At 42.4% G+C, this 23020-nt stretch overlaps 1 protein-coding gene across 1 annotated transcript in view; it reads right to left on the bottom strand.

The window, feature by feature from the left end:
* srebf2 (sterol regulatory element binding transcription factor 2) overlaps positions 1 to 23000 on the bottom strand; it is a 30203-nt gene extending 7203 nt beyond the window's left edge. Inside the window, exons 1-17 of the mRNA XM_007560246.2 lie at positions 22646 to 23000; positions 17528 to 17904; positions 17263 to 17455; positions 17001 to 17161; positions 16162 to 16314; positions 15796 to 16077; positions 15606 to 15720; positions 14550 to 14701; positions 14247 to 14451; positions 13987 to 14162; positions 12723 to 12972; positions 1677 to 1846; positions 1417 to 1588; positions 1208 to 1325; positions 996 to 1105; positions 731 to 863; positions 275 to 446 (exon numbers count right to left, since the gene is read on the bottom strand). Of these exons, the coding sequence (XP_007560308.1) occupies positions 275 to 446; positions 731 to 863; positions 996 to 1105; positions 1208 to 1325; positions 1417 to 1588; positions 1677 to 1846; positions 12723 to 12972; positions 13987 to 14162; positions 14247 to 14451; positions 14550 to 14701; positions 15606 to 15720; positions 15796 to 16077; positions 16162 to 16314; positions 17001 to 17161; positions 17263 to 17455; positions 17528 to 17904; positions 22646 to 22736 (3030 nt within the window). The 5' untranslated portion in view covers positions 22737 to 23000. The remainder of the gene's footprint in view (positions 1 to 274; positions 447 to 730; positions 864 to 995; positions 1106 to 1207; positions 1326 to 1416; positions 1589 to 1676; positions 1847 to 12722; positions 12973 to 13986; positions 14163 to 14246; positions 14452 to 14549; positions 14702 to 15605; positions 15721 to 15795; positions 16078 to 16161; positions 16315 to 17000; positions 17162 to 17262; positions 17456 to 17527; positions 17905 to 22645) is intronic.
* Between the last annotated feature and the right edge of the window lie 20 nt (positions 23001 to 23020).

Here is a 23020-nt window from a genome sequence, read left to right as displayed (position 1 = left end):
ATCGGAGAGGCCTCTGTACTGCACTGCAGAGGCATTGCACTCAGACTGAGGATCATGCAATGCAACTACAATGCACCACAGCCACCTCCTTCCACACACACGCACGCACGCACGCACGCACGCACACACACAGGCCAGCCTGTCCTCTCCACCACCCAGCATGCAGTGCGTTTGTGTCATAATAACCAGAAACAAAAATCAAGCGGAAACCCGGTTGAGTGGCAGCTTAAATCTGAAAGCGTGGAGAGCTTCCGACGGGTCTCGTCCGCCGCACCTTGCTGAGCCAGTTCCCGGACGGGCCGGGCGGCACCGAGATGCTGGAGCGCAGGTAGCTGCTGGAGCGGTCGCAATGAGACAGGCAGGCTGCCACGCCGTCCCCCTTCAGAGGAGACAGGCTCGTCTGGACCACCTTGCAGAGCAGCAGCACAGCTTTGGGCAGCGGGTGGCTGGAACGGGAGAGGAGACCGACACGTTAGGAGGATTCACCGGAGCGCGAGAAATGACCGCGAGGAACGGGAATATTGTTTGGAGACAATTTTCAACAGCTGAATAAACTTTCCAAAGAGCATTTAAGGCTGGAGCTGGAAGGCACCTTAAATATCCAGAATAATCAAACAACACAACGAAACAATAAAATGACTAAATTTGGGGCTGCAACTAACGATTATTTCAGTTATTCTGACGATGAATCTGATAAAATTGACACATCCTGCTGGTTTCTAATACTCACTCAAGAATGAGCAGAGCTCTTGGCATCCGCTCCGCTTCTGCCAACAGGGACCTCACTGCGACATCATCGCCCTGCAGCCAATGAACAGCTGCCTTCAGCACCAGAGCCCACCAGCGGCTCACCGGGTCGCCCACTGGCCACGAGGAAACCAACGGGGAAACATTAAAGGAAGCACACGGGAAACACGGTCATGTTCCTGCTGCATCGTCCAAGTAAATATTCATTGTGGTTCTTTGTAAGGAGTTTCTTTGGATGTCACTCAAACCTGGAATGGCGGTGTGAGTGGGAGGAGTCGTGAAGGGGGTGGGGGGGGAAGGAGAGTCCTCTGTGCAGCTGTTCAGCAACTCCAGGAACTCCAGGGCATTGGAGAATTCACTGGGGAAAAAAATGAGATGACGCAATTATACAAAACAAATAAATCACATGATTATCGCCCGAACCCCGCTGGCGGAGAGTCGTCAGCTCTCTCTTTCTCACCCCAAGTTGTTCTTGCAGCCGCCTGCGTCGGCGTCGCTCTGCGGCTGGATGAGGGTGTGAACGGCTCTTTCCAGGAGCTTCCTGCAGAAGCAGCGGTGCAGCTGGGCGACGGGGTCGGCTGCAAAACCAAATGAAACCAAAGCAGAAACGGGTGAGTAGAGAAGCATGACGTCAAAGAGGCGGAAAGAACGAGGAGCGAAGGAACAAACCTGGGTCTCTTTGAGAAGTAAAGACTTCATCGCTGCTGTCCGACTTCACCGACCAATCACAGCTCAGGAAGAACTGCCGGCCGAGCGGCGTGAAGAGCCAGCGCAGGCAGTCGGGGATCTGCTTGGTCTCCGACTGGTTGGCCACGCTTTCTGCGCAACCCAGGAGGTATCCCTGGGAGACGGGTGACAGAACGATGTTCCTGTCTGATGGTTTGGTTTTTTTGGATCAGCAATAGAAGACAGAAGAAGAAGAGACGCACCGGCAGGAACGTGAGACGGTGTCCCAGGACGCAGCGCAGGGCCGTCGCTGCAGTGACGTAGATCTGAGCGAACTGAGCCGGCGCCATCTTGCCCTGGGCGCTCTCGCTGAGGTTGACGGCGCTCAGAGACAGAGACAAAGCCCACAGGCTGCTGCGCTGAGGCAGCTTCCCTGCAGAGACGAGAGGAAAAACAAACACTTATCCCCNGGCTGCGGCACCTGGCCTGTGATAAAGATAACGACCGGCTCGTAAGGAGGCTGAGGAGACGGCGGTGAAACGGGACGTGCGGCGCCTACGGCCACGGCTGAATTCTCAGCTTGTACAAAGCTGGAATAAAACGTGCACCGGTAGTTGTGAAAGGAACATTTTTCGCCGCGCAGAACTTGTCTCCCGGAGGGTTGTGTAAAACCAAGTCAAAATGACAAGTTACTTTTTAAGTCCGGGGAGATTCAAGAGCCTGACCTTTTAGCGCTTTTCAGCCCGTAATGAGCGTGTAGCAGTGAACGGTACGGGGGAAGCGTTTCTTTGTCCCCCCTCTGCTAAATTACTTTTCATGGTTTTAATTCACAGAGCCACATTCTTCTATTAAAGTACTTATAACTACTATCAATTATTGTCAGGCTAAGATCTGTGTTTTAAGAAGGTAATTTTTGTGGTGGCAAACCACAAAAGATAGCTGTCGAAATGCATTTTTAAGCCTTAGAGATAGTCAAAACAGAAAATATTTCATTGTTTAAGTCTTAGATGGTGATTTAAATATAATTTGTGAGAAACAAAAAAATATCAGTTCTTAATTTTCTCAAAAATATTGTGGAGTTGTAGGATAAAGTTACAGAACGGGGGACAGTAAAGGAGGAGATCACCCAGGAAACCAGTTGTGGTTCTAACAAAATGTCCCTTTTTTTGTTGTTGCATTTTTGCAATGAGGAAAGCAATGTTCTCTTAAAAAAAAAAACATATTCGTCAACATTTGGAATAGCAAAGAGAATCCAACGGTTGTGATTAGAAAAAAATCCTTTTCTGCATACAAACTTACCGTCTTTGCCTCTGTACTGGACCTCGTCCACGCTGGCTGGTCCAAACAGCGAAACAGATGGAAATAAATTGAAAGTGGCAGCTCTGCAGCTTTGATCTCTGAGCTGAGATGTCAAAATTAAGAAGTAAAATCCACTTCGGTTTGTTCAAATAATCCCTCCTGACATCATTAATGGAAGCTTGTGTTTTCTAAAGCATGTATTTAATCCTGAAATGAAGAAAAAAACAAAAGTTTTTCTGTTGAACTCCGATTTGTCTTTCGTAGCATCTATTTTGTTTTCTCTCTCTAAGGCTTTGTTGACGCAGCAGACAAAAATCCGACCCAAATCCCCGTTGTGTTTTGTTTTTTTTCCCCATCTATTTGCGACCCACATCTGACTTATTCATGGCGGTCTGAACGGCCCGACTCCAATCTTTTTACCCCAGATTTAACTTTTTTGTACTGTTCTTGTTTTACAAACGTTGCACCTCGCTCATCAACCAAGAATATTATTATTATTTAATGTGCTTTACATCATAAAAACATCATAGTTACTCATTTTGCTTGTGGTGGTTTTTTTATATATATATTGCTAGATTTTTGTTCATTTAAAGTCGCAGTACATCTTTACATGGGGAAATCTCCCAGACATCTTAAACCAGTGTTTCTCAACCCTGGTCCTCACCGACCCCCCTGTCCTGCATGTTTTAAGTATTTCCCTTCTGCCACACCTGAATTGTATCTCTGGGTGATTAACAGGCTTCTGCAGCACTTGATGGTCATGCAATCATTTGAATGATGATTGCATGATTGCATGCCTCTATTCCAGCTGTTCTGGAATAGAGGCATGCAATCATGCAATCTAAAACATGCAAACATGCAGAGCAGGTGGGCAGTGAAGACCAGGGTTGAGAACACTGTTTTAAACCAACCACCCATCAATTTGTACTTACCAACGTGAAAACACCTGAAGAGTGCTTATGGGTCAAAGTTCTTTCTTTTTTTTTTTTTTTTTTACTAAAATACAAAGCTTTATTGAGAATGTTGTTCCTGATCAACAATAAGTTATGCATGAAATATTTTAATCAAACAAATGAAATGGTCAGAATCATTCCGAGTTCAAAACATTCACGTTTTCTTTACTGAAACAAAGGCAACCACTTGCCTTTGTTTCAGTAAAAACAAAGGCAAGTCGATCGCTGAAGGTTTTGTTTCAGGCAAGTGGAAAGAACTTCTCAACTGAAGAAAACGGAAAAAGATTCAGGCTATTCTCAGCAACAACAACAAAACACGATTTAGGTCATTCTTTATTTGAAAAAGTTGTAATAGTTTTGCCATAATTGAATAACATAAAAAAATGTTCGTCTGTGTAGCCCTACCTATCAGTGTTCTGTAATTTGCACGAGAAAAAGATATTCATTTATTTATTTATTTATTTATTTGTTTTCCGGGGGGTGGATAGGGCACCAAAACTGGCTCCAACACAGGGCCCTTTATTCTTCAAATACAGCCCTGGTCACGACCTAGATTGTTAATTTTGCAAACACAAATTGATGCATTAAAGTAAACTAGAGTACACTTTTACATTGATACATTTGTAGTAACTTCTACTGCTGTTATTTCAATCAAACTTCACAAAACTTAAAAGCTAATTAATCTTGAGCGAGTGATTTAGGAGTTAGCGGTTGCTAACGTGACAAGATACAAAACAATTATTATTATTTTTTTTTTTGCTAATTACTGTAAGTAGGAGATTTAAAAACCAGTGAAATAAGGAGGAGAAGTCTGCGCCAGCCGGAGATTCTCACAAAGAGAAAGAGAGAAATGCATTTATGCGGGCGCTTCTGAAATGAGACGGCAGAAATGATTTCAGCTGTGCAGCTACCGTGTGTGAGCCGTGCCAGTCAGCCGCTGTGCAGCAGTGTCTCTTCTTCTCTGCCTACGCAGAGGTAGGCAGGAGCGGCTGTTGGTTTGTAAAGTAACGGTAACCGTGTCTGTGCACACATCCGAATCCGAGTTACTCAGAAACTTTGACACAGTATCTCAGGTTTAAATTGCCATGCTTTAATTTCTCACGTTAGAAGTGATGCAGAGTAGCACTGATTACTTTTTATTATGTAAAGCGAGCAGCTTCAGGCTTTTGCTAGCTGGCACCGGAGGCCGCTGCCGCTTGGCATGCGCGTAGTTTGTGCATCACGACAGGAAGAGAAAACAAAAGAGAGTGAGAGGGGGAAAAAAGATAGGTTGCTTCCCACTTATGGCAGCAGCAGAGCAGCAAAGTGAGTTAAAGCTCAGTTGTGTTTTTACGAGGCAAATTGAGGGCGAGGAGCAGGAAGGAGGAAGACGAGGATCTAAGGAGTTCAGCCGACAGATGGGACGCCATGTGTTCCGGACAGGTGAAGCAGAGGAGGCTGTGGCGTAGATACGACACCAGGTTAACACGGTTTGTCACATCTCAAAAGCAGCAGGAGTTACAGAGGAAACCAGAAAGCCACATACAAAAAACTAAAAAGCCACCAGTTTTCTTTTCTCTCACTGTCTGAAGTGAACTTGTTTTGGGTTAGCTGGAATTACCTATTTTTTTTCCTGTTTGCTAAATGCCACAATAGAGGGAGAAAATGTCATATTTGTTTGGTGTACAAGATGATTACTGACTCTTTAAACAATGAGGAAAAGATTCTTTCTGCCATTATTGTGGCATTAAAAATATATAGAAATAACTCTAATTCTAATTGACGTAAAGTGAGAGAAGTCTGGTCTGATTTAACTTGAGACGGTGAGAAAAACAGTCTTTATTTTTGTGTGTTTTTAACCTTAAGACTTCAACTGTAGGTTCAAACTCTGAGATATGAGCTGGTAAGTTTGAGACACCACAGGAGTTAGTGGCCATGATGGGTGAAAGCTGCTTTGACACGAATTGGTGCATTTCCTTCTAAGAGGTAATAAATATGTATCGAGATTTAGCTATTATTAATTTAGTGCAGAGCTAAAATGCAAATGGAAAATAACAGAAAAAAACGTTTAAAAACAACTCAAAACCACTTGTATTCATTTTTTTCACTGTTGGCTACGCTACACATCGACCTGTTGCCACAGCAACAGACTGACAGCAGCTCCACTAGTGTTTCAGGATTCAACACCAAAAAACATCCAAACATTTCCCACACAAAGAACAAAACATGACAGTATTACGTTTTCATGCTTGATGTATATTTTGCAAATATTAATAAGTGATCATCTGAAAACAGCGCTGGTTGATTAGCTAATGTAAACACTTCTGTCAGAGTTGGTGAGGGTCGCCTTTTTTGTTTTTAACTGAACCGAAACACCAAATTCCACAGCACATCTACATGTTAATCAAGTCATAGTCAAGCTAGCATATCTGACCTACTTCCTTCTCCCTCGCCATTTTTCTACTACTTAAAACTTATTTCTGACCTTGTTATCTATTTATCGTAGTTTTGACAACTAGTAGCAAAGCACTTTGTCCCTTTTTCTTTTATATATCACATGTATATTTTAGATTATATTGCCTTATGTTGGTAACTTGGCAGCTAAAACCGATGGTAGCATCTGCAGTCACCAGATCCTTTGGGTTAGCTGGGTTAGCTCTGTCTGTCTTTCTTGCAGCTTTTCCATGTCAAGCTGTCTATTGACTTCCATTAATGAATAAAAACCCCAAATATGACTTTGTTATATATTAAAATAGAAAATATTTTAAGCCACTTGTGGTTTTTTTCTTTTGTTTTTTTCTTTTTGCTTTATGTAACTGTAGTGTACAATACATTTTTTGAGGGTCAATCAAGATCTCATCCTAAATCAACAGAGCTCCTCTTCCTGCGATCTTTGCGATCCGACTTGTGTTGTGTGGATAGTTTCACACCGAAATTAGAAGCAAACCCAGACAGTGACCCAGACGTTGCACCAAAGTTTCTGACTTGGATTCTCATCAGTTATTCTAGCAGTGCGTATCAGCAGAGCAGCTCCTCCTTGCTGCACCCTGTTCCCGTCGAGGATGTGAACGACGGTTCAGACGTAGTTCTGTTGAGCTTTTTTTGTTTTTTTACTGTGCTTGTTTTTCGTCTTGCTGCTTCTTCTTTTTGACACCTCTTTCCTCCCACGTCGAAGCAGCTTCCCGCAGCTCAGACCCACCTTGTTGGAAAAGCTTTTTTTTTGTTTTTTGAGAGAGCCGGGTTTGAACGTGACCGCTCTGCGTTTGAGGTGCTCGCCGACCTTTAGCCCAGATTAGCATCGACTCGCTTAAGCCTGAAGCCCTCAACAGAGGCGTGGCGGAATGAGATGAGCTGCGATAACAAAGTTTACATCCAGTAAGTGCTTCTAAAATCCCTCTTATAGTGCTTTTTTTTTTAAAAACAAAGAACTTTCACACAAATAATCCCTCAATGGGATTAAAAACTTGCTGTGCTACTTCACAGACCACAGCGAAAATGATGAGGAAAATGCTCTTGATTTATTTTAGAATTGATATATCTCTTTTGGAAAAGGAAGTTCTTGGTTTTCCCTTTAATGCTCCGCTAATCTGGAACTAACTTCCAGAAAACTGCAAAACTGCCGAAACACTGACATACTTTGAATCAAGGCATAAAACTCACCTGTTTAGAGTCGCCTTTGATGAGTAGAAAAAGGGACATTGATCAACATATTTGATCAATATGGCGATTTTGATGAAAATGTGACGTTTGTTGCTTGTTTTACAGTCGGTGACTTTATGATGTAAAGCAGTTTGAACTGCCTCCCGTCTGAAATGTGTTGAACAAATAAACTCAACTCGACCCATGTGTGATTTTTCACGTGAACATTGTGTGTGTAAAGTCAAATCTAGAGGCCGATCTGTGAACCCGGGACTTTCAGACTGCGACACAATGAGGACACAATGAGGCTTTAAACCGAGCAAACCCGTTCTCTCACACACACACACACACACACACACACACACACACGCTTCTGCTGTGATTTATTGATTAAATTAAAGTTCAAGGACAAATAGCTGCAATCAGCCACAGCAACAATTGTGGACGGCCCTTAAATAAGAATAAAAGGAAGCGTGCTACTAGCTTGCTTTTTTGAAAAGGAGTCTGCTTCTCTCTAATTACCCTGCAGATGAACATTTAAATCAGCAGCTCAAATTAGCTTTTAAGGTCACAGTGTAACAAATAAAAGAGAAAAAAAAAAGCTAATCGATTTTTTTTTATTTATTTTATTTATTTATTTATTTTTTTAAACTCACTTCACTCTTGAAGAACAACGTACGTCGCCTTATTTGGTGCAGCCATTACGGTAAATGAACAAACTAATTCCTTTTTTTTTTCTTTGATTCTACAGAAAATCCCCTCGGTCCTCACTTAGGAATTACCCACAAACCCGCTGGGTTTGATTGGCAGAAAGCGCCGATGCTGAGTGTTTAAATGATTCGGATTTGCTGAGTGAAGGCTTTTCCAGAGAGCGTGTCAATTAAATCGGCTGAAACCGGGCCGGACTGGAGTGATTTAAGCGGCTGTTGATTGAAATGATTTGAGCGGCGAGTCCAGTTTTTAATGTGCCGTCTTGAATTAAATTCAATCGCACTCCAAAGTTGTAATTGTCCATCCTGCCGCGCAATCCAAAGCCAATTTAGAAAAGCAGCCTTTCATCAAAAGACAAAAAAATTATATAGCTGGCATTTAATAACTTACTGCCGTGGCGATAAATCCCATCAGATCAGGAGCTTCGGAGATGCAGATTGGCTCTTTCCGAGCAGATTAATGGCTGCGTGAGGAGACGAGAAGTCCTACCTCAGCGCAGGGAGCCGTAGTTAAAACAGAAAAAACATGTTCATGGCCAAAATATGTCACTCAAAGGCGCAATAATACTCAAAGTTATTTAGAGCATCCTGTCCATTTCCTGGTGAGAACCAGAGAGAACCCAGCGGCGCATTAAAACTCGGACAGAGAAATGCTGCAGCAGGTAATAAACACCGGGTCATTCTCGCCGTGACCGACTGGCAGCTGAGACAAACGACCTCAGAGCTGAGGAAAAAAAAACTGTAAAGGTGAAGGAGGAAAATGTGGAAAATCCCACAGTCACCATTTGTCATTTTAATTGAATTTATTTCTTGCAGCTTTGGTCAGCATCCTTTATCTGTGAAACGTTCTCCGCTCTCTTGCTCAGCATGTGGGCTGTGCAGCCAAATTGTGTGATCAGAGTTTGGGAAAGTAAAGCTTCCTGTATTGTGCTGTCTCGCCTCGACTTAGACACAAAGTAGTGCCTAATTGGAAAACGTGGTTATCACATCCTCCCAGCAAACCAAATCTGAATTGTTGCAGTCTGATACCCTGAAATAAAATCCAAATGGAAGGTTTCCTCCAGTGTATTATAAGCCTGGTGGGCCACCAGGCTTTACTTGCGCCCCACCAGGCTGAACATTGTTTATTTATGTGTTATAGTTGTTTTTTTTTTTTATACACCAGTGACAGGGACTGAAAAGAAACAAAGTCACAGCACAAGTCAACAGTTGTGAAAACCAGTAACGGGACATGACGTTTTGTCCCAGAGTTAAAAATGTTCTCTAATAATTAGTTTATTGACCTTTGAGAGGACACACTTGAGTTGTTCTGCCATTTTTATTCTATCGGTCAACAATGGCCTACTGTACGCTGAGGTCAGTTTGAGTTTTTTGCGCCGAACTGTGTTCTCTCTGCATGTTGCCCCTCAACAATGTGGCCAGTAATGGGCCGAGGGGTCCGAAAGAAAAGCTTCGAGCTTCACTATTATTTATGGACTATTTATAGAGAGGAAAACCGCATGAAAGCACGCTGCGCCAAGGGAGACCGTCCATTATTTATCAACACTCTGTATGTCAGCTGAATACACCACTTACTCAATAGCTCTCTTGGCTCCATCTGTCAATAAACACACACACACACACACACACACACACACACACACACACACACACACACATGTGCTGATGCTGTGTCTTACCGGATGCTGCCCATCGTTCTCGGACCCTCTCATAACAATCGCCACGGGGACCAAGGTGCTGTTTGCGTGTTCTCAATCACTCCTCCATAGTGATTTTTTTGTCTGTGCATTTCTGCGGCTCGCCTGAATTATTCAAGGTTTTTTTTTCAATGGTTTGCTTCCTCTTATGTCCCCCAAAAACCCATCAGGATGAGGAGGGTGGTCTCTTACGATGGGAGGTCTGCGTTTTCTCTGAGAGGTTGTGGAATCACTCCACGCAAAAATGTTTTGGGGGTGAATTATTGAAAGCCTTCACAAAGCGAACAAACAGTCTGGTAATCTGTTCAGGACCTTTTTGACTTACCGTCGCTGGCTTAAAACTCTTGGTTGATCTCCTTGTGATTAACAGCTATTAATTGAGTTAATATAAAGTTGATTGATCTTATTGATCGTCTAATGATTAATTGAAAAGCAGCCATTTTCTGAATTACTTGAAATTTCTTGTGTCAAGAGCTTCGAGCGTCTTTCCATAAGGTCAAGGACAACACTAAATTTAAAAAACATAATTAAATTTTAACACTATTTTGTTTCAGCTGTGTTAAGTACTGACTTAATAAACAGAAAGTTGCTGGTTTTCTCACATTATTAAACTTGGACGTGTTCATAAAACAAATACAACAAAACAAGATGAAAAAATATGTGAAACACTTTATTCCCCGTGGTACAATATTTTACTGTAATTATCTTGCAGTTTTTCTGCATTTTACTAACCACCACTTTTCTGTCATGCTGTTTTTACCTTTGTAGCAAATCAGTCATTTTTGCATGGATCGCTTTAGATGGACAAAAAATGAGGGGTAAATTTCTGCAAAAAATCTTGGAAATTTCCTAAGAAAAAAGGAAAATTTCTGAGTTTGAAAAGTTGACTCCGATTTTGAGATACATTTTCTGAAAAGAATTAACTTAGAAATTTCCGAGATTCAAAAGTCAAAGCATTTTCTAAGATTATCCTTTTGCAGGAAATGTACTCCATTTTTATCTACAATGGCTCTAATGTGCCTTTGTAAAACCCGTCATGGAGCTCGACTGAATGACATCAAGGTAAAACTTAAGGAGGTTCCATTTTGCAAAAACAAGTTCATTTTGCATTCCACACTGTTTGCACCGTTTTTTTCTTTCCTGTTCTGGTATGGCCCCACCATCTTTATTCCTGTATCAACTGGCTCCAATTCAAGGTGACCAACAGCACTCTGTGCTGGATGGCGCCAAACTACAGCACTAAAAGAAAAACTGAAGCGGAAGGTATCAACTACTCAATTGGAACTAATTTTAATCGAACAAACGATTAATTATTATTTTTTTATTTTTATTTTTTTATTTTATTTTATTTTTTTTTACAGGCAGAATTTGTTCCTCCACCAAGCAGCTTTGAGCTGCAAAACAGTCGACCCCACCACCATTCATCACAGCCTTCTCTCTCTTCCTCTTTCTTTTGACTCCTAATATCAGTCCTCGTGAACTCTGGCCTCCTGCTGACGGTGCTGAGCCAGCGCCCGGGCTCTGAGCTACTGCTCAGCTGCTCTCTGTATCGTTGTCATTTATCTAAATCCTAGAAATCAATTACGTCGCTCCAAGGTGCCAGGGTGAGTTTTTTAATTTTCTCCCAGGCTCCTCGGGGCCTGGCACAGGCAACTCTCCTGGCACCAAGTCGTCTTACAGATTAGCCACCGGTAGACAGTTCTCAGGCTTTGCTTGTGTTTAAGATTAGCTGCTGCGCAGGTTTGTGCCCCGGTAGAATAGCCTCTGTTAAATATGCTAAATATTTCACTGTTTTTATTGTTTTGCTTTGTTACAGCTCCAAAACGTCAACGTACAATACTGAGATCCTGAGTGCAGACCTGCACAAAGTACTGCATAATTGTGAATGCTGCTGCATCCGATGCCCCTAAATGAAATCCAGTGTAACTAAACTATTTAAAGGCCCGTAATATTCCCTAAAAAAAAAAAAAATTATGAAATGTAGAGTTCAGACATGACATAAAAATGAGGAAGTAAAGGGATTTAAGTGGATGTTGGTGTTTTATTCTGTTTTGTCTGGCTTTTACTGAGGACGCTGAATCTGGAAACATTGGCAGTCCTTTGATAATGACCTACGACCTTAAAAAAATAAATGCAGAGTCAGTTGTTTTAGTAATGTTAGCCATGCAAGCTGCATAAATTCTACTAATCCTTAAAGTAAGACGCCAGAGGCGGTTAAAATGTGAGCTCTGTGATTATTTTCTTTGTTTTAGAATAAGAGTAATCTTCAGTATATTAATTACATAGATTTATTTAACCCGCTAAAAATTTTGAGGCAATTAAACACTAACTTTGTATGGTGTTTCTGGTACGCCTGTAAATCTGACGCACGACATCTGCTAATGGCAACAGGCCACAAAGCTGCTTCTTTTGGCGTAGTAGGTGTTAATTTTTGTTTTAGAAAAACTATCTGATTGAACGCTTCTATGCTAAAAGGAGTTAGCCTATCAGCAAAGCCGTTCAGGCATCTAAACAGACGTCCACAGTCCACTTCTCTACAGAAGTATTTATTTAAGATGTTTCATTAAGGATCAGGAGTTAATAAAAAACTGAATGGGTTTCACTTTTCATCAATCTGATAAATCCAAATAACAAATTGAAAACAATAAATACCTTCACTGTTCAGCTCAGATGTCGATTTATTTGATAATTGTGCAGTAATAAAGGCTTTTTAAATTGGAAATGTCACTTATTTTGTCGATCAATGGTTCTCAACTAAAGTACTATTTCTTGTGAATGATTACAAACCCAGCAATTAACTAAGTTAAGTATTTTAATCGAGTCCCAACACTAACATAGACTGATAAGGATCAATCTGAGTTGGTCCCAATGCCAAGAAAATATATNAATTTTTGTACTGAATAAATTTAAGACATTTTAAGGCCTTCATTTCAGATACGTGAACCTAAGACTTTTTAAGGACGCCCCGTTGACAGTAGGGCATGAACTCTTATCGGCCGAATCCGATTCTGCGCTTCACTTTGTTCCCTGACCTGTGAGCTGCAGCTGGCTCAGCTGGTGATAAACCAACGCTGCGTCTCTCGCGCTCGTCCTCGCCTCTTCTCCCTCGTGCTTCCCCCCGACCTGGTGGACCAGCCAGCCGAAAGGCACCGGGCGATGCAGACAGTAGCGGATCAAATTCCAGGACAGGGAGCAGAGCAGGTCCAGACCGCTGGAGGGCAGAGCTCTCGTCAAGACGGAGAGGCACGTCTCCAAGCTGGCCATCGCCGCCGTGTAGTCTCCCTGCAACGGAGAACGAACGGAGAAAGGAGACGCTCAGTGTTGAGCGCAGGGGAAAAGTGGAGGGCGTCATGACTCAGACATGAAACAGCGTTTGAACAAAATGCTAAAAATAAAACAAGACGTGGAGGAGGGACGCCAAGTCGAGACATTAAAACAGAAACAAGCGACAGAACGAGCACAAGCAGTAGGTGGAATAAATTAACCCGACTTTTCTACATGTTTTCACAATACAAACGCAAATATTTATTTTTGGGACAGGCAAACACAAAGCAGCGCATAATTGTGAAAAGCAGAGGCTTCACATTGCTTCATGGTTTTTTTTTTTTTTTAGATTGAAGCATATTGACGTGTTAAAGTCCACACCTAAATCCAAAAACAAATCTTTGGCATAACTTGAAAACTGATGTCCACAGATGATATTAGTCCAAACCCGATGAACTTGAGCCATTGTGCAAAGAAGAATGTGCAAACACCACGACTCCAGCCAAAAGACCTGCAGCTGCTATTGCAGGAAAATAAATATTGACCTAATGGAGCCGAATAAAAACTAAAGCTGCACAACAATCACAGAAACGTTGAGAATCACATAAACCCCAATAAAAACACATTGAAGTTTTTGTTAACAAGTGAAGAAGATCAAGAGATGTGAATACTGCTGCTTTGTTTTTATTCTTAAAGGGGCAGAATTATGTATTTTCCAGACACTTAGTGCCACTTTATAGCACATTCAACTAACTATGTTGACTTCAGTTGTTATAAAAAGACTGTATTTCAAATATGACTTTTAAAGAAAATTGACTTTGTAATTTAACGCATTGAAATTGGGCCTCTGTCTCCTGCTCGTTCTGAAGCTCCGCCTTCAGGAGGTAACCACAGCATGGCTCTTCTATCAAACCTTTAACAACGTTTTAGCAGCGTTGCAACATTATAACATGATGTAAAGCTAAAAAAAAAAGTTGATTTTTCATAAGATCGCTCCTTTAAAATCTCATTTCTACTCCCTTCTCTACTCACCCGGTTGAGATGCAGGTCTGCTTGCTTGCGGTGCCTCCAGAAGGACACCGATTTGGGCGAGTGAAGGGGTGTGACAGGCTCCCACAGGTACAACACCCTGACGCAGCCCCACAGCGCCCCCACCCCACTCAGGACCCACACAATCACCCACGGCAGCAGGCAGCGCAGCCAAGAAGCTGCAGAACAAGAAGATTTCATGAAGAAGTCATTTTAGCTGATGACACAAACTCTCGACGCACGCGGGAGCGACTGCTGCTCACCGAAGTCCTGCGTGTGAGTTGGGAACCAGACGAGCGTCCTGGTGGGGACGTGGGCTGCCGCCAGGCCGCGGCTGCCCGGGTCCTCTGAGCCCAGCAATGAAGGGAGTGGGTTTAGAGACAGGCAGAAGAAGGTCAGCGCGCACAGCAGCAGCCGAGAACGGTCCATCACTCCCACCGTGGAGGGAGAGTCCGGCTCGCTCTTCACCTGGGAGACGCAACAAAAAGAAAAAAAACAAAACTCTGAATGAAACCGGTGCTGATAACATCTAAACATTTCATTAATCCTGACCCCGCATGCTTTACCTGATGGTGATCCAGTAAGGGGCTGCCCGGCTCAGAGTCGACACAGTACGGAGAGAACTGGTGCGGGGAGCCGGAGCCAGAATCCGAGGCCGGAGGAGACATCATCACTCCCTCCTGTTTGAGGTCGACGTCTTCGGACAGGATCACAGGCTCTGGGGCACAAAGCATCGATCCTCAAGATGCTGTAAACCTTAAACTATGCAGGCTAATAAAGGACTGAGCTGGTAAAAGTGTCTTTGGTAGAACATTTTGCAAGTTGGACATTTTGAGACTTTTGGAAATGTCTGAGTAAAACTGACAGAAGACACTCAGGCGAAGCTGTTTTCGATGAGCAATGCTAACTTTTCTAAGGATGCTAATCGCTAACATGTTAGCAGCTGAAGGCGTAAACTCCTCGTCATGTTCTCTTTGTTTTAAGCGAGTAAAATTACCGTTTCCCCTCACACACAATGTAACATCATCTTCGCTCCTAATAAAATTAAACAAAAGCCACTCCAGGCACAAAGACAAGAGAAAATATTTTGAACAATGTTATTTGTGGTTCTTAAAAATAAATCTGAACTGGATAAAAACAGCATTTTTTTATTGAACTGAGATATGCCGCCAGTCTCTCGTTGGTGCTTCATTTGAATAGGAGTGTTGAAACAGGAAATCGTCTGAAATGGACGGGAAAGCGACTCACGAGGACTTCAACACCACTAGTCCAAATGTCAACAAAACGTGGCTTAATACGTGGTTCAGAGAGGGTTTGACCAGCTGCTGGACAGGAAAGATTGTGTGATGCCAAAGGCCTACGTGCTTCCTCACTTAACTACATACAAGCTCACTGATTGTGACTCGGTATGGATTTGTTTATGATGTGTCATTTTGTTGCATCTTTTGCTTAGTTTGACTTTTGGATGGGCCGAGGTCTTTTTATTTCGTCTCTGTTCCTCCTGTAAAGTCCTGTGAATTTACCGTACCAATAAGAAGGTCCGGATGCTGCGACTGACATCACATAATCCTCCCTGTCAAGCAGACGGTCAGACACACTCAGAAACATAAACTGAGCCTCACTGTTCTTCTGGTTCGCCAACTTGAGGGAGAGGTTCTCCTGTCGTAGTTTGTGGTTGACCTGCTGCAGGTACTTTATGTAGTCAATAGCTTTCCTCAGCACGCCCGACTTGTGCATCTGTTGGGGGAAAAAGGCAAAGTAAGTTTGTATGCGTGTGTTGAACCGAAGCGTGTTTGTATTTTATGATCCCACCTTGGCATCGTTGCCCATCACCAGGTCTCTGAGCTCCACGATCTTATCGTTGATGGAGGATCTGTATCTCTTCTCGATGATGTTGTGGGTCGTCCTCCTCTCGCCCTCCTTCACCACGACTCCTTGCCCCGCCGCTCCTGTCGACACCGGGCTGTGGTCCATACTTGTCCTGGCGGCGGTAGCGCAGGGGGCGCAGCCTGCCTGGAGCTGCTTGATGGGCAGCTTGTCTCCTCCTCCCATCATGACTGGAACTGTGGTCAGAATGTTGCTGCCCATCAGGGTCTGGGAACAGAAATCAGACGTGATGCAGGAGCGATCGTCACCGACTGGAGAGAATGTGGGAAGATTTCTGGCCGCTCTGCATACCGGGACTTGTAGCGCCGTGTTCTGGATGGGCGTGGTCAGAGTGGTGATTCCTGCAGGGCTCTGCATGGTGGACAAAACCTGAGTCCCGTCTGGTTTGAGCGTCGTGAGGACCAGCGAGTCCGTCTTAAGAATCTGAGGCTGCTGGACCAGAACCTAAGAGGAGGAGAAGAAGATTTAACATGCAGGGTTTCTACATCGATATCATGAACAGAGGAGGACAGGAAAAAGAAAAAATGTGAAAGAGTAAAAAAAGAAGGACAAAAGGAAAAAATTTAAAAATCTAAAAGTAAAAAAGGACAAGAAGAAAAATATGAAGGAGAAAGTAAAAAGGATAAAATTAAAGTAAGGGGAAAAAAAGAACAAGAAAGTGAAAAATTGAAAAAAGAGAAAAAGGGAAGGAAGAAAGAATGGAAAAAGAAAATGGGAAAAAATGAAAAAAGCAAAAAAAGGACAAAGAATAAAAAATGAAGTAAAAGAAAGCAAAAGATAGAAAAAGCAGAGAAAATAAGAAAAAAAAGGGGAAAGGGAAAAATGGAAAAAAGAAAAGAAAAAAGAAAAAGGAAATCAAAATCAAATCAAGTTTTATTTGTGTAGCACAATTCAGAAACAAGGCGTTTCAAACTGCTATATATCATAAAAACACAAAGATACAAAGTCTTAGAACAGGAAAAGAAGAGAAAATGGTAAGAAAGAAAGAAAATATAGGTGAAAAATGGAAGAAAGAATAAAAGGCAAAAAAACGATGAATAAAAGACTTGTGAATAATGTCTGGAAAATATCAACATTTTTTCACAAAAAACAGCTAAACAGATGTTGCTGCTGTGTGAGGTCTCACTGACCGGTACTTGTTGCACCTGCTGCTGCATGGTGTGGACTGCAGTGGGCGCTGTGGAGAGAGTCTGGATGGTCTGACCTGTTGGGGTCAGAACACGCTGATGCTGAATGGTGACTGGCTGCAGCTGTGGTGATGTCATGATGCTCTGCACTTGCGGCTGGAGGACTGGAGGAAAAACAAAGACGCTTTTCAAAACAGGGAGATAGAGAGAGAGAGAGAGAACTACGACGAAGAAAGAAAAGAAAAAAAACAAACAGTGTGCTCACCTTGGAAACTGGGAGCGGGACTCTGATGGCAGATGACTGGGTTCTGGATGAAGCGAGACTGGCACCCGCTGGAGGCGATCATCACGGTCTGGGTTGCCTGCGTCTGGATGGGGAGCGGCGTCTGGGTGTGGGTCTGAACCAAAGTCTGGACCGGGAAGTTCTGGGTCTGGAGCGGAAGCCCCTGGGTGTGCATCTACAGTCACAAAAAAATGTTTTAACAATGTTTTCAAGCTGGAGAACTAATAAGAGGTGGACATTTAAATACCTGGATGGCCGCCTGGGCCGTCTGCTGAGGCTGAGGCTGGATGGGCTGGACCAGCTGGGGCCGCGGCTGAAGCAGTGGTGGGCTGCGGGTCAGCTGCTGCTGCTGCTGCTGCTGCACCGGCGGGGTGGCGGTGGGGGTCGGGGTCTGTGCTGGGGTCAGCGGGGGCGTGAGGGGTACAGTCTGAGGAGACAGTGTCTGGGATGAGACGAGGCTCATGGTGGAGGTCTGGTAAGCTGCGGCGCTTGGGGTCTGGGGAGTGGGCGGGGCCTGGACGGCCGGCTGCTGGGGGGCGGCGACGACGGAGACCCCCGTGGACATTTGGTCCTCAAACATGTCCTGGAAGTCGCCCACCTGGTTGCTGACGAACTGCAGCATCTCTGTGGGGAAACAAATGAGGGAATGTTCCAGATTTTAAAGAAGAATAAAAATCCACCACAGTTGAATTTTAAATGCATCGGTGTTTTATAAGCCTGGCGGGCCACCAGGCTTTACTTGTGCCCCCACCAGGCTAAGCATTGGTTATTTATTTAAGTATTTTTGAAACGTTTGCATTTTTTAAAACTTTATCGTTAATGTTCACATATTAATCTTCCAATCTCTCAGTAACACATAATTATCAAGTGTTATTTTCTAATTTCCTGCCAACTTTAAAACACTTTTTTTAACTCAAAAACATGACGGGCCACCAAATTAATGACTGCCCTAGCACCCAAACAGCAGGATTAGCAAGTTTTCTGGGTGAAACCATGTGTATAAATGGATGTCATGAACATAATAAAATATCTTATTAAGATCTCCAATTCCTGCAGGCAGATAAGAGTCAGCAGTGACCTTGAATCTGCACCTTTCTGCAAGCGGTGCTACTGTTCAGCTCATAAATTGATACGAAAGTAGCCTTCAAACAATCAGCCTTGAAAAAAGCTGCTAATCTAGATGGCCCTTGTAGATGGCAGATGGATACCATTGTGCAACTATAATATGTGAACACATGCCAGAAATAATCCATATACCTGATCGTATGCAACACTACATCTACCTCGTTTGTTCAATGGGATAAAAACATTGTACAGTAAAAAATCAAGTTTTATTTATTTATGCAAAATCACCTCTAGGCTATCATTATAAGCCTGGCGGGCCACCAGACTACTCGAGCCCCCGCCAGGCTGAGCATTGTTTACTGTCTTTACGCTAACAACTTCAGCGAATAAAATGACAAGTCAAAAAAACGTAGAGAATTCAAGAAGAAAACAAGAAAATCAATCAAATGTACGCGATAAATTATAACGACCTCAATAGCTTCCATTTTGATGATTAACATTTTTTTGAAGGTCGATTTTGTTTAGAGAGTTTGTAAACCATTTAATTTATGGTTTTGGTTGTGCGTTTAAATTTGGATATTTAAAATGTCTTCCACCTCCAGTCTTACATGTTCTCTGCATGATTAAAATTCACCGGTCTTTCAGAGCACAAACTTGCATTATTGTGCCATCATCACTATATTACTTGAAAATGGCTTCAAAAGAACAATGTTATCGTGTATCGCAATAATGTCTGGGACAATTTATTTCTCTGATAAAATCACTTATCGTGACAGGCATTATTGTGAACATCTTGAACTCCCTTTACAGGTAAATATCTGGAGTTTTCTCCCAGCCTTAAAGGGGCTGGATTAGATGCGCCGTTGTTGCGACAGGTTGCCTTTATGGACCTGCAGCTTTCCGCAGGTCATGTGAAGACTCCCTGACTGAAGGCTGATGGGTAGGATGTCAGGGTCACCAGCAGCCGCTAACCTTGAACTCAGTCCAGCAGACAGAGAGCCGATCTCCGGACTGTTATTACATTACAATCAGCTGGGTCCTTTGTTCTGCTGGTTGTTGTTTTTTTTAGTTTCACACATTTATAACCTAGATTTGTGAGATCAACTCAGATTCTGTAAAACCTTTAGATGTTCTCCTTGTTTTATTTGTACAGCTGATTTGATTATAACTGAGAAACTGATCTAGAAAACAAGCACAGGTTATGAAACATGTAAACTTGACTAAAAATAACTTTCAATGCTCTCGAGTGTGTCAGTGAAGCAGCAGACATCCTGTCTCACCCCAAACCTTCAACTCTGCTGTGCATCTGCAGCTGAAAGGGATCAAATTAAACCACTGACATCTGTGTGTCAGCTACTATGCTGCTACGCACTTGCAACTGTATGATTTAAGGTCATAAACAGGGTAAATTCAGAGGACACAGTTTGCTTGTGATTATGTTAATGTTAGATTTGAAAAATTACAAAATGAAGGACAAATAATGCAAATACAGAGATTTAATCCTTAAAAATGTTTCTGCATGCAGAAAAACAAACTTTCCCAACATGGTTGGAGCTAAACTCTCCGGGTTCTGTAGCATTTTATTGATTTTTGGAATCTGTAAAACAGTCAGGCGCGCTTCACGCTGCTCGGAGAGAAGATTTACTGCTACACCAACGATGATTAATATCGATATTGATTAACAGTGACGAACAGATATTTTTCTCGCTCTTCAAGTCAAAACAGATTTAGCTTCTCGGTCATTAAGATCTGGACCGGATGTGAGCATAAGGGCAGTAAATGTCCATCCAGATGGCCTGGTGTAAGTTTTGGCATTCAGAATCTGAACACGCTGCACCAAATGTTGCATCCATTATTTACCCCCTTCTGTTTCCATGGCATCTATCAGGGTGAAAACAGATCCCTATGGAGGAAATGGTAGTCAAAATAAGAACAGCATCATCAAGCTCATTTGCTGACATCACTTTAGCTCCACCCCCTTAAAACAGGAAGTGACTTGTTTTGATGGTGGACATCCTCCTCCTTTTTAAAGCCATTGTTGATGAGACAAAGCAAGTTGATGCTGAATCAGATTTTGAACAATGACCATGTTGCCATAGTGACACTGATCATTAAATATGTAAGAATGTTTCCTATGACTTTTTTTTAAAATTGCTATTCGTAAACCTAAGGAGAAATAGAAGCAGCTGCTAAAGAGTCTAACAAGTATAGCAACCTGGTTAAGCTAGTAGCTTAGCTTAGCTATCTGCTCTGGTAGCCTTTTTTGAGTCTGCAGTTACAGATTAATCATTAATTAAAGTAGTTGATGCTTATTTCAATAATCGATTCATCAAAATGAATCCGATTAATTGTTTCAGCCCTATTCTTAACAACAAAATGCATTTTTCTTGCAAGTAAAGGAAAACTGTAGTGGCCTACTTTCAGCCAGCTGTGTGTAAGCTTGAGCTCCATGAACAACAAATAAAGTACATTCAAGATGAGATCAGGTGATATTTTTTTTAGATTGAGCTTTATCTAAAGGATTGAAATGTTGAAGGAGGGCACTGTTGCTTAACTTTTCCATTTATTTCATTATTTTTTAGCACAAATCATTTATAGAAGCAAGTAAAGACACACCCTGCTGCAGCTCAGTGGATTACTTCAAAAGGAACAGGTGCAATCAAAAAGCAAACAGCATCACTGAATGGAGATTAGAACAGACAGAAGGTGACAAACAGGGACGATTGCAGATTATAGACGCAACTCAAAGGAGTTCACACATTAAAATAAGCCAACACCACAGAAACATATTCGCTAGCGTCTACCTCAGACGTCATACTGTACGTAAGGTTACTCTGTAGTCATGGTGGTCCACGTTCTAGACCCCAACGATTCGTTTGAGCTGACAATAACAAAGGACGCTCTCCAAATTCTTTGGAAGAAGTAGTTAGAAATCTTTTCCTGTTATTCCTAAAACCAAGTCAAGAGTTAGTCCAAATGAACAGGCCTCAGCGTTTCAATCTGTTGGGTCAGGTGAGGAAAGTGTGAAGCTGCGGTTTGCCAGTCAGTCCCGTCATCCTTCGTTTCTCTTTCACGCCATCAACACATTCCTCTCTTTTGACATCAGCATTTAGAGGGAAGTCAGAACTCGGCCCCGGATTGCTTGTCTGCTCATTCTGTCACGAGGTTCACCTCGGAAAGACGAGGAATGTATTTTTACGGCCACTGATGACATTACGAAAAATCCATTTCTCTTCACCCACACGACATACTTAATTTTGGATAGGACAGAATTAAAAGAAAGATCTTTAAAGGCACAGATTTACTTTATTTGAAAGAACTCAAAGTCTCCTTGAGCATGTTTGCATCATGTTTCTCTAGTCAAGACTGAAATAAATATGATTAGATTTGAACTCCCTTCCGGTATTATTTTTGTCACATTTTTATAACATAACAAGAATGTTATTAATACCAATCCAGCTCTGCATACTGTTTGTTGAAGCATTCGAGGAAAAAAATCTAAACAAAACTTCCAAATTTTACAAAACTAAAACTGCCATTGCTAGTGTAGAAATAGGTGACTCCCAATAACGCCAGACAAGGACCTGCCCATCCTAATGGGAAAATCTATTGACGCTGCACCGACCAGCACTCCACCATTTGCTCAGACCTTTTCCTCTTTGCCAAATTTGCTCAGTGGGTCCAAGCTTGGAGGGTTCAGCGCTTGATCGGTTATCACTGCAGAACGAGCTTGGCAAAGGGAAGAGGGGCAAAAATAAAGAGATGCAGAGTTGCAGAAAACAGGAAAGAAACAACAAGCCAGAACATTTCATAAGGCATTGTTATGCCTTATGAACAATGCCTTTTTAAAATATTGTAAAAATATTTTTAAAATCTTATTTTTAAAAGCTATTACATTAATCTCATGTTTCCCCCAGATTTTTTTTGCTTACATTAAAACATAAAAAAATAATACAATAAACCCAGATATGTGTTGATCTTTGTATTCACATCTAGAGAGAAGAAAACTGACAGCAGTGTATAAATATCTTCAAGATAGTGAATAATTACAGGAAGTACAAAAATGCAGACAATATTTTCTCTAATAATAATAATTAAAAATATATATATTTGTGAAAATTATTATTATTATTAACTCCAACTTTAGTATTAAATAGCTAATGCTTCTGACAGTAAAGAATGGTTGTCATGTATCAGACTGGTGGGTCGTCAGGATGTCCACAGCGGACAGACTTTATGGAAAAGGGCCAATGTTTAGTAAACAACCCTGAACAGTGTTGACAGCGGTAGGTCTACTCACCATCAATGTCTCCCAAAGTGAATTCGTCCCCTAATTCCGCTAAAGTCGAGTCCATGGTCTCCATGGGAGAGATGAACTCTCCAGGATCCATCCTGTCTGTCAGCGGCTCACCTCTCCGGCTGTCACCGGAGGGTCGAAGGAGAGAACAAACAAGAGATCGGTGGGCTCCACCTGGGCGCTTCACAACGCCCTCCGCGGTCTTATCTAATCTGACGACGCGTCCTTTATCAATAAAAACCTCTAAACGGCACTGAAGCCCGACGGCAGGCAGTCTTTACCGCCTACAAACTCGTCAACTGCAAATTATTTCCAAGGCGACGCCATCTTGTTTTACGCTAATTACGTCATTCACAAACACACTCTGGGGCCCGGAGC

Source organism: Poecilia formosa, unplaced genomic scaffold (genome assembly GCF_000485575.1).
Source record: "Poecilia formosa unplaced genomic scaffold, Poecilia_formosa-5.1.2 Scaffold114, whole genome shotgun sequence".
Lineage (NCBI taxonomy): Eukaryota > Metazoa > Chordata > Actinopteri > Cyprinodontiformes > Poeciliidae > Poecilia > Poecilia formosa.
This window is presented reverse-complemented; position numbering and strand designations above follow the sequence as displayed.